Here is a 12,370-nt window from a genome sequence, read left to right on the forward strand (position 1 = left end):
AACTAATTCCTAAAATAAGGTACTAACAATGAAGAAATAACAAAGAAAACAAATAATCACCTTAATAATAGTAATAGTCTAGATGGGTATTATTTAATGGAAAAAAATATTCACCCAGTCCAACTTACAGGGTGGTTTCATCTAAAACAATCAAAGAGAAAGCTGTAATTTCCATAACTTTAATTTTTATCTTAGCTTTCTTTTAGCAAAATTGTTTTTGTTTGCCTTAAGAGGAGCCAGCCAACTGAAACGAAAAGACAATATGTCTTTTTTACAGCCTTGGAAATTTTCCTTTTCCTCATCCAATTTTTATCATGTTACAGACCAGCCTGGTTTATTTAAACCGAACATGATTCTAAAGCATTGGCATCTTGGAGCAGACTCGGGGAGCCCTACCATCAATCTGGAAATGTGGGGAATCGGGTGTGCGTGCCCCCAGCTTCTCCCAGACAGCGGTCTGGGCTGGCAGTCTGCAGCAACATCTGTGCTGCTGGCACCCAAATGCAGCTAAATGTAAATAAATGTTCCCGTTCGAGGTTTTGTGTGCAGCAGGATAACCACAGGTGGTTCAGCAATCGTGGAAGGCTCTGGGGAGAGGTGGCCATGGTGACCCAATGGCGGAAGCTACCCTACCCAGACTTAGTGATGGCCTGAGGTCAGTAGAGAGAAAGGGCGGAGGGGCTGAGCCTTTGTGATTTTGTAGTGCAACAACTTTGACCTCCTGGATAAAGTAGAGCCACGGCATCTGGAATTGGAAGGCACTTAGAGATCATTTACTCTAATCCTCTCACTTTATGAAAAAATGAATTAGTCAGAGAGGTAAAATGCTTTGATCGAGATCATAGGCTTGTTGGTGACAGAGCTGAAGACTGAATGGAGGACTCCTAATTCCTGGTCTAGGAAATGTTTGGCAGGAGAGACCCTCCCAGGAGGCCTCACATATAAAAGGAATCTGGGGAAACACAGAATAATGAGCACTTCCTCCCCTTGCCCAGGGAAATGGCTTCTATGCTAATGGCCTTTTATTTCCCACCCACATTTTATAGCATCTTGTTTTTAATGCCATAAATCTGTTTTTTTACCATTTCTGCCTTTATAATATGAGGATTGAAAAGCCCAGAAAGAACCAGATTCTTAGTATTATTTTGAGCCATGGCTGGTATTGCTATTTCTTCATTTAGTTTACTAGGAAGTAAATTTGACAATAAATAATAATTGCAGACTTCAGTTACTGAAGTAATAAAGAAAGCCTTTTACAGCAATGAGACGAGTTGGCCCTGGGCTTACCACTCATCAAGTTCACCTTTATTTTCTGGACCCCAGCTTTCTTCTCCCAAGTGGATTCAAAGTTGTTACAATAGGCAAAGGAGCAAGAGCCAGTGGAAATAGACCATGAAATCACAAAGGGGAAAGGAAACAAGGCAACCATCATGTGGCCCTTTCCCATAATCTTGTTTAATCCTCACAACAGTGTAGCATCTTTGACAGAACAGGCATCTCTGCCCTCATTTGATACCTTCTCCCACCAAGAGAAAGTCAGTATCTTCCACGATCCCATGGCTGGTCAGCAATAGACTACACTCAGACCCAGATCTTCTGATCCCCAATCTATTGTTGCTTCTATGACCCCACAGATAACACAGACACCACTGGTTCTTCTGTATTTTTCCAGAAAGGACTCCTAATTAAAACTTACTTTTCCATAGCAACAGCTATATCTTGAAAGCCTTGCGCAGTGATGTTGTTCTTGTCCCATATCACAGTCCTGTTTGCAAACCAAATCATATAAATGATCAGACACTTAGGAATGGAGGAAATGATTCTCCCATTGAATGTAAACCTATTATAGGCAACTCTGTCTAGATATTTCAGCACAGCAGCATTACGTGAGTGAGGAATAATGTTCATCTTCATTTCGAACAAAACGAGAATGAGCATTTCTTCCAACATTATATGCTTAACACATTTACCACGAGAGTAGTGTGGAAAAACTGTACTTAAAAGCAATAGCACAAACAGTAAATTATCATAATGTTACCTAACTTTTACTAGCCAGAACACTCTAAAACCTGATTTCTCTGATACTCTCCCAGTAGTATTCTAGTATTCATGTCTGAGGCTGAAGCTATTTGCAAAAGATGCTAAACAGTCCCAAGCCCAACATAAAGGATTTCAGCTGAGATTTTTTTTTTTCCCCATTCTAAAACACTAGAGAAAATCTGTCATATTTCCTCATGTTTTCATCATTTCCCTGACATGGCATAATTAACAATCCTAGGAACTTTGCTCACTCTGCTGGCAAAATCTATTACTATACATAGGAGCTTATTTACTTTTGAAACACAAAATCTATATAGGAAGAAAAATATCATTTTACCTTCAGAATGAGTATACTTCAGAGATATTACAGAATTTGTCAGTTTACCCTGACACATAAAATAGATTTGTTTGGATGATCCCAGCCTCACAACTGGTATTGCTTTGCCTTCCTAATTTCAATGACCTTCTTTTACATATATACTGACCTTCCAAGAAACTGCTGTGGTGTTTTGCTTTTGGTTTCAGTTTAGACAGAAGGTTCAGACTCTGTCTTATGCCAGAGCCTAGGGAAATATCACGAAAGAGCCCTTGAGGAACAATGAGGAATGAATTAACTCCTCATTCACCAGACTCCTGGAGTAGGCAGAAACCCCCATCTCTCTGAATGATGGATAACACTGGGGTGACTGTATAGTGAGTCCTGTAGAAAAGCCATGCTTGCGAAACACGATGGATAAAAATCACCAAACAGAACAGTTAGCACCCAGTGTGAACTGGCCTTTGGACCAGTGGATCTCTTATGCCCTTCCTGTTTCCAGTCTTTAGATTGGCAGGGCTGGGAAGGGGAGATAAGACGTTGGGCTCACAGCCAAGTACAGGAAAATCCCTTGTTTCATTACTTCACACTGCCTGGCTCTGCTCACTTAGTGCTGGCTCTGAAAGCCTCCTTTCTCCTCACTGCCTTTACCCACACATCAGTCAGCTGCCAGCACTGGTGTGAAACAGGAAACTGTGACAGTTCTCAATCAGGTTTTACCTACAACAAAAATATAAGACAAGAGTTTGAAGGATTCGCTATGGCTAAAGCTGGGAATGCCCTCCCCACCATTCTGACAAGTCTTGACATTGTCACCTCTTTTTCCTAGCTGGCCTCATGGGAAGCGCAGGCTTCCCTCGGGCACAGATGCTCTCCAGCGCTTGCTTGCGGTTCACAATCTGCTCCAGGCCTTCCTCATGAGGAGCAACCACTCCTCAGGGACGAGGGCGGCACCTGCCTACCTGAGCTTGGTGTTGATCTGCAGTGCTTTGGCCAGCATCTTCGCTCCCATGTCCCCCATTCCGTTCCCACTAATGTCCACTTTGGTCAGGGAGGTGTTGCTTCCCAGGGCATTGATGATGATGGTGACCTCCGTCTTGAGTTTTGAGTCAGCCAGGGACAAGGACTGCAGAGGCTGTGGAGCAAACAACACACAGCACTCAACACTCTTATCAAAGAGACAACCCAGTTCGTGGAGAATCACAGGGCATGGACTCATTGCACAGGGTCCAGCAGTTTCCAACTGCTGCCTCAAAGACACTGGTAGATGGAACCTCAAGGTTCTGGCATAAAATGGACCTCTAGAGTCAAACTTGGACAACTTGTGTTTTAATGCTCAATACCTGCTGCTTCTAAGGAAAGTCATGTAGGGTGACAAGTGCCACCTCTGTTTAAGTGGAGGAAAGGATGAGATAAATTAAAACATGACACAAAAATTTCTCAGCTTCAATAGGATTATACTACCTCTTTTTGCCCATTTCATTTTTATATAAGGTGAAATGACACCTTAAAATATTATGAGAGGAAGAAAGCAAAAGAAAAGCCAGCCAATACTAATAATAGGTGATTACTGAACAATTATTATGTTTAGCTACTGTTTAAGATTTTTAAATGTATTCATTCACTGAATCTTCCCAGTAACCCAACACTTAGGTGCTATGGCTATCCTTATTTCCCAAAAGAGAAACAGAAAAGTTAAGTGACTCAACCAAGGTCACATAATTAGAAAGTGCCCGAACTGGAATTTAAATCCAGATGAGATCTGGTTCCAGATTTCATGCTCTCAACCCTACACTACATTCCCTCATTAGCTTATTCTAGATCTTTTTGATCATCCCCCTTTATCTTTTAAGTATCAATCAGAAGATACACCTACAACTTAAAAAGGCACATTTGCGTGACATTTTATTTTACCGTAAGCTATATAGAGAATCCCAACTAGCCCACTCATTGTCCGTTTGAGTCAGAGACTGAAAGCCACTCTGCCTGGAGGCAGGTTTTGATTGGACTGCATAGTATCTGACCCCCCCCAAAAAAAAAAAATTAGAAAGAAAGAAAGGAAGGAAAGAAAGAAAGGGAGGAAGAAAGAAAATAGGCTCTGTACTTATACCCAGCTTGCTACACTTGTTTATGTTGTCTTCCTAACCCCGTGGTCATTTGACTTTGCAATCCTAGATTTAAACCATAACTCAGAGGTGGCTCATGCCTGTAATCCTAGCACTCTGGGAGGCCAAGGTGGGCGGATCGTTTGAGCTCAGGAGATCAAGACCAGCCTGAGCAAGAGCGAGACCCCATCTTTACTAAAAAAAATAGAAAGTAGCTGGACAACTAAAAATATATATAGGAAAAAAAAAAAGTAGCCGGGCATGGTGGCACATGCCTGTAGTCCCAGCTACTTGGGAGGTTGAGGCAGTAGGACTGCTTGAGCTCAAGAGTTTGAGGTTGCTGTGAGCTAGGCTGACACCATGGCGCTCTAGCCCGGGCAACCGAGTGAGACTCTGTCTCAAAAACAAACAAACAAACTATAAATCAATTAATGAAGTGGCTGAGAATTCCAGGTTAACCATTTTGAACCAATGTGGCTAAAAAGTTCAGACCTCCCTGGAGATCTGGATGTCTTCTGGGTTGGTTGGGGTGGTCTATATTGTTCTACCCACACAAAATAATTCTATATGCTTATTGCATAAGCAACTCTGACATTACAGGGAGGTGGATGCTGGAAGGGTTATTTATGATCAAGTTCCCATGGTGGCCTGTAGGATTAGGACTCTCAAGATGTGCCTGGTGGTCTATATGATGGTCCCACACATAGCCTGGGGTGCATATGTGTCCACTCAACCACTCAACATTGACTTCCAAAGCAACACCTGTGACAGGTGCATCTACCCAAGGGACTGCAGGAGACAGGATGAGGGTGCTGATGGTTTTAAGACTCAGATATCAACAAAGGGTCACTATGCATTTGGTTAGTACCAAGTGACTATACTTATACCCCTTATTATCTAAATTTGACCATGGTTTCCAAACTTAATACATTTATGGTAAAATCAAAAAGTAATACTATATTAATTAGAATCAAATTTATAAAAGTAAAATAGCCTGCTAAATGCTAAGGCCATTAAAACCTTAGCCAAAAAGCCTGCATATGATTAGACTCAGGTAAGTTTAGTGAGGTTGCTTCGATTTTCTTAACATTCTACATTCAGGTAAATGGAAAAGACAACTAAAAATGATTCAGACTTAGGAAACAATATATTAAATAAAAACAAATGTAGTATTGCTTTAATATAAAGATGTAATCACATCTCTCATCATTTCAATAATCTCTATTCAACTACTACAAAAATGATATATTATGGCTTCTTCATAATATTGGAAAACTGCCAACTCTTCAAGCTAGTGAGTGCCAATTCTAGCACAATATTCAAATTCTAATACACCCCAGTTAACACTTAAAAATAATAGGCAGAGTCATTAATGCGAACAGAACAGCCTGAATTGCATGCATATTTATAAGGTCATCCCTCCTTGATTTATTGTACTTCCATGTAACATTACTATTTGAAATTTTACTATCTCTTTTTCACAGCTGAACATGCTTAATCTGAAAATCTGTCTCCTGGCTATAGGCACTGCCAGGAGAAACGCATTTTGTTCTCTTGGTTACAACATGGGCTTGTATGCAGTACTTCAGAACATGCTTCCCTGTCATCTTGGCCACTCAATCCATGACTCTGGGTGCAGCAGCCTGAAAACCACTGTCTCTAGCGGAAGGTGACACTAGAACCGGTGGGTGTCTAGATTTTTCAACTTAAGGTAATGTGCCATATTGAGTGAATAAGAAATTCCATGGGCTATCAAAGAGCAAGCTCTATAAACACAAGGTCAGAAGGTAAAAAGTAAGAAAATTACTTTTCTTTATTTATATATATATATTTAAAGCTCTTAAATAAATAAAACAAAAAATGAACTTAATTGTACCAGTTATCGTCTGTAGTCACAAGACTCAACTCCTAATCATTTTAAATTGTTTTGCACATTACTGATTCAGAAATAGAAAAAAAAAAAGAAGGTAATTGCTTTCTAAAAAAGCTACCTAATTTTCAATGACATGAATATAAAAAGCTCTTCATTGTACGGCATTATTAGCTACACACTATTCAAATTTATAACTTGACAGAATTCACATTTACATAGTAAACTTTATTATCTGCAAATGTGTTTTTAGGTGTGTTTTAACTATCAAGTTATCTTTAAGTAAAAGACTTCCAAAATTATAGAAACAGTTTGAAGATCCTTGTATAATAAGAAAAATATGAAACTAATAAATATACTTTACATAAAATATAAATTGTGCTAAAATATGTGCTAAGAAACAAGTATTTGGGGATGAATATTAAGTATAATTCTGCAATGTAAGTTTCTCCAATTTTTTAAAACTGGGCCAATACTGGGAAATCAGAAACCAAATACATCTCCCTTATAATGTGGCTGAGATTAAAAAAAAAGAAGAAGAAAAGAAAAAGAGAAACCAAATACAGCAGTGATGTAAAGTCAAATTAAATATGTAAAACAAACAGCATAAACTCTGAAAAGTGTAAATTACATTATCATTATACCCTTAATTTTAGTAACCCAGCCTAAGAATAACAAAATGTGGGGTTTATTAGCAAATGAGGACAAGGAGAAGTACTTGAATTCATTAAATAATGAATTTCATTTTTTAGCCCACGGGTTAGAAATTACATCCACACAATGAAGAGGCAAGAGAACAGGATTCTCTCCTGCCCACCAGCTCAGAGCCCCAGAGCAGTGTGGGCACCGGCGAGTAGGGAGAGGTCCCAGACTTCATTCCTGCTGGCTCCTTCCCTTTCTCAGAAAAGGCAGCTTACAGTTGTAATAGGATTTGCTATTTCCTGGTAGGAACTCAAAAGGGAAACTGATACTTTTTCAAAATGTGACATGCCTCACTTGATTAATGTAAAAATTCACCCTCATGAGCTATAAAAGTAACTATAACAAATGTGAATAATGTGACTTTTCAGAGTAGGAATACAAATTGATTTAGGTTTTAGGTTTGGTGACCAAATAGGACTTTGAAAGGAAAGGGACAAAAACCTTAAAAAGCATCAGTAAAATATAAGATGTTACACACTAGCTCTAAATTAAATGGATTCATGGTAGAGTGCTTCTTACTTTGTCCATAAAATACCTTTTCTTTTTTCTAATGCATTTTAAAGGGCAGCAAAATATGATACTATTTGAAGTTAAACTTCTTTACCCTGAACTAAGTCTTGGTCAGCAGCAACTAAAGGGGATAAAAATACAAGGAGAATTACTAGAGCTCAAGAAGCAATTTAAGATGAAGGAAAACTTCCTTAGTCTCTTGGAGTTCTGCATAATTATTAGATGAAATTCAAATTAGCAATATGATATTTCTTGGCATTATATAAGGTCATAAAGTCAACTAGATTGTAAAAATTCATGCCTGCAGATTAGTTTAATAACTGAAGTTAGGAAATAGTAAGGCTAATTAAAAGACAGGCTCAGGAGTCAACTTACACTTCTTTTAATCTATTACAAGCTTCCTTTACTTGGTGGTGAGTTGAATGAAGAATAAGTAAATTTTTAAATACATTCTATAACTCTACTAAAGCATAAATATTTATTCCATTTAAAAAAAAAAACAGTAATAGAAAATGTACACGTAGATAAAATTATCTGAAAGTATTTTGGCATTAACCCAGGAGAAATAATCAGTAAGAATGGCAATAAACAAAAGATTTTAAGCAAAAGTGTTTAAAATGATACTTACTGATTCTTCATCTTGAATCATCTGTACTAAGTTGTCCAATACAGGTGTCAGATTTCTAAAGAGATTTTAAAGATGTGGACAGTGGAATCAAATCAAAAGCTTTCAGGAGGCTGGTAATTTTCATCATTGTCATATAAAAAAATTCAAAACTCTTACTTGGATTTCATATTATTAAAATTTCTGCCTAACGCCAGGTGTTGTATTGATCTGTTTTTACTGAGCCACACTATTAAGGTAGATAGGTCAGATTCTAAACCTGGAAAGAATCAGAGTAAGTAGAGCATCAAAACACATGAGTATAAATGAATTCTCAGCTGGAACACAATTAAGCAAAGGTGACAGGCAGTTGGATGACTTCCTTTACCATCTGAAGGCCCTGGGATTCTCATCTTTTATTTTCAAAGGCGCTCTTTGCTCTCTTTTCATGCCCTATTATTTCACAGGGATAGACCCATTCTGTACAAAGACTTATCTAAATCTCTTATACAATCAGTGGCTAAACACAGTCAGCAGGAATTGGGAATGAATAATGGCAGAAAGTTTCATCTCTCCCCATCACTTGGTGAGAGAAGATTCCAACATACTGTTCACTGGGAGGTAACTGAAGTTAAAGTTGTCTATGAAAATTTAACAGGTTCATTCTAACATGCTATTACAATCAGCAGAAATAGAGCTATTGAAATAAGCTTCCAAATAAATAAATAAGAGTAAAATTTTATTGTCACCAACCATACAAAAGGTTAACCTTTATCAATGTACTGATGATATTTTTCTAACTGAGTGAGTTGTTTTACTGCATAGATCTTGCATATTTGGCCATGGAATCAACTTAGTAAGACTTTGGCAGAAATTTATTCTATAAATAAAGTCTATTGTTAAATTTAAAAGTCCTATTAGTCAAGATATGAAGTAATATTTTTATTAAGGTTTTGTCTAGGTTAGGGTAGGAGATTATTTTCCCTTTACTAACTTGCTTCAAATAATATTTCGGTTTCTTTTCTTTTCTGATTTCTGACTTACCATTGTCGGAGATGTCTAAGCTGGTGATGTTGTGGATTTCAGCGATGCAGCCTTCTAATACTTGAGCACCTCCTGATCTCAGCTGGAGAAACACAAGCCAAACACAAGGTAAAGTCTTCACCCTACTAAAAGTGTAATCAAAAAAAAATTAAAAATAGGAGAGAAATAGTCTTAAAATAAACTTAGTACCAAAGAAAAAGTGAAAGCTTATCAACTCCAAAAAAGCTATTGTCGATGGTAAAGAGCCAATTACTAGTCACTGCTGCTGTTGTGTATGTGTGTGTTTTGTTTTTTTTTTTTGTTTTGGTTTTGTTTTTTTTGAGACAGCGTCTCGCTCTGTCACCCAGGCTAAAATGCAGTGGTGTCATCATAGCTCACTGCAACCTCAAACTCTTGAGCTCAAGTGATCCTCCTGCCTCAGCCTTCCGAGTCAATGGGACTACAGGCATGCACCACCACACCCAGCTAATTTTGCTATTTTTTGTAGAGATGGGGTCGCACTCTTGCTCAGGCTGTTCTCGAACTCCTGGCCTCAAGCAATCCTCCCACCTCAGCCTCCCAGATTACTAGGATTACAGGCATGAGCCACCACACCTGGCCCCATCATTGCTGCTGTTTTCTATATTACATGATTCAAAAATAGAACCTAAAATCACTAGGGAAAAATACAGAGAAAAAAGCACCCAGGCCCACTACTAGCAAGATAGTGCATGTCAATCCAGAAGAACTTTCTTCATTTTTGACTTTTGGAAATCTAACAAATCCCTTTTATACATGCATGAGAAAGTCATTGTTTATTTGATTATTGCTGATTTCAAGGTATATACTTTCTACTCAAGTAGCTGCCAAACAATGAAAGGAGACAATAAAGACTTACTTTGGATGTCACATACTTCAGGAAGGACCCAACCCTAACTGTTCTATAGAAATGTGTGTGAGGTCTCACTACTATAAAGCAGATACTAGATAATCAAAAGTGATTACAAAATAATTTGTACAAATTCTTTAAGCTACAGAAGAAAAATATGGCGAATTAATCAAATATTATTATTATGATTGGTATAGAGCAAAACTAAGAATGAATTGTTATTCTCATCTCATTTCCTAACTTATTTCAAAGAGAAAGAATCTTTCTGAAAAACCCAATACAGTACTTTCATCTTTTCCCATGAAACCAAAGCATTTTTCACAGAGGTCACAATATCTTTTGTTTTCCATTCAGCAAATATTTGCTGAGTTCCTACCCTGTGTAAGGCATTTGTGAAGGATGCAGTTTCCCAAGCTGTGGCCCTTTTGCTCAGTAAACTTACTATCCAACAAGGAAAAAGAATCTATCATTTACTGGGAATCTGCTATGAAACAAGGAATATGGCAAGTCCTTTATTCATGTAGAAAAATTAAAATTTATATAAATGTCAACATCAAATTTATAATACAAGGTGCTATTTTCTATTTGTCCAAGGTTTGATACAAGAATTCAAAGAATCTTCATTTCCCTATTTCAGATGCAATATTTTTATAGTACCTGGGACCAAAACCTATCAACATCTCTGGCCTCTTCTATGATGACAAGAATTCTGCACAGATCTTTGGCATCACTCCTTATTCAGGAGTATTTCAACTGGCATGTCTAAATTCAGCTGTTTGTACTTTTTTGTTTTTTGAGACAGGGCCTCGCTATGTGCCCAGGCTGGTCTCCAAAAACTAGGCTCAAGCAATCCTGCCACCCCAGCCTTCCAAGTAGCTGGAATTACAGGTATGCACCAGCATGCCTGGCTATTCCTACTTTTTAAGGTGACAGGAGACTGCTCTGAGGTGAGCTCGAAGGAAAGTATTAGAGAGGTAGATTTCTCAAAGAGACTGGTCTACATACTTCAGGAAAATCAAGACCAGCTCTATGGCTGGAGAGCTTTTAACTTTAGTGCGTGAAGCTACTGTCAGGATGTAAGCGCCAGGCCCAGTTCACTACCCTTTGTTGTTTTCTCAGGAACTCTCTAGATTACTCAAATGCCACCTTGAGATCTTCCCCAGCACCCTGCTACTCAAAGAGTGGTCCACAGACTGGCGCCACTCTGCAAACAGTTTGTTACTGGTCCGAGATGAAGTACAAAAGTTGAGTGTTAATATTTTAGAAACCTTAGTAGTAAAAACTTTAAGTCTTTGCATCTAATAATCAAACTTAGAATTGCACATTTTATATCTTTCTAAATCTTTCTAGTACTTCATTCCTATTATATTTTATAAAAATATTGGTTTATGAGAGATTGGAAATTTAAAAAACAAAATAAAACAGTTTTGAAAAGCACTGCTCTAGGTCACAGCTCATTAACACTTCAAGAAGTAAATGTGTACATCGACTATGTCAAAGCTAAAGCAAGAACTCATTTAACCAAACACTTCAAAAAAACATAGCTTGATTTTGAGAGCATGAAAAAAAGTATGCTTTTGAAAAGATAAACATAAGTGCATAAGTCTTTACAATTTCATATGTGCTGACAGTCATCATTCTATTGAGAAATAAAAGTTTCCAAAAGAAAATCTTTATGTTCTATCATTGCAAAGTATACTGAAAATATTTTATTTATATGAAATACAGGCCACAATTAAGTCTTTAATTCTGTTTATTTTATAAATATTTTTACTGATATTTGTAGAATGTACACCAATATATAAAACTAACATATTTTCCAATGCTTAAAGAATAACCAAATATATCAATATATCTTAACTTATTGATTCATAAAGTACTTACACAATGGCCAAGCTAAGGAAAGCCCAAGGGGAAAAAAAAAACAAAAAACATGATCAGCAGTATGTAGAACAAGAATAGCGAACAACCTGACGTCTCTATCAATACACAATGTAAAAACGGGAAGAGTCAGAAAAAAATACTTCGAACTACAATTTTCTCCCTAAACAAAAATCAAAAATTTAAATAAGAGAATAACTGATCTTCAGTTACCAAGAACATTCAATTAAAGTCACAGGTTATTAAATGCCTAAGATTCCCCAAAAGCTAGAGCTTTCCCAAAACAGTAAAAGCTTTTCCATTACTGTAAATGAAAATCCTTTTAAATGAATTTGCATAATTAGAGGCTGTGTCTGCGTGTGTGCATGTAAAACTGGTTTTTCAATTACCCTGATTTGGATCCCACACACTAGCATTATTTAAAAGAAAG

At 37.4% G+C, this 12,370-nt stretch overlaps 1 protein-coding gene across 2 annotated transcripts in view; it reads right to left on the bottom strand.

Moving 5' to 3' along the window:
* The window catches only part of CARMIL1 (capping protein regulator and myosin 1 linker 1), a 304,319-nt gene that overhangs the window by 93,146 nt on the left and 198,803 nt on the right, over positions 1–12,370 (bottom strand). For both annotated transcript variants that reach the window (XM_069493053.1, XM_069493052.1), the window contains exons 18-22: positions 9,192–9,273; positions 8,328–8,427; positions 8,172–8,226; positions 3,319–3,491; positions 1,697–1,765 (exon numbers count right to left, since the gene is read on the bottom strand). In XM_069493053.1, coding sequence (XP_069349154.1) covers positions 1,697–1,765; positions 3,319–3,491; positions 8,172–8,226; positions 8,328–8,427; positions 9,192–9,273 — 479 coding nt within the window. The remainder of the gene's footprint in view (positions 1–1,696; positions 1,766–3,318; positions 3,492–8,171; positions 8,227–8,327; positions 8,428–9,191; positions 9,274–12,370) is intronic.

Source organism: Eulemur rufifrons, chromosome 18, assembly GCF_041146395.1.
Source record: "Eulemur rufifrons isolate Redbay chromosome 18, OSU_ERuf_1, whole genome shotgun sequence".
NCBI classification, from domain to species: domain Eukaryota; kingdom Metazoa; phylum Chordata; class Mammalia; order Primates; family Lemuridae; genus Eulemur; species Eulemur rufifrons.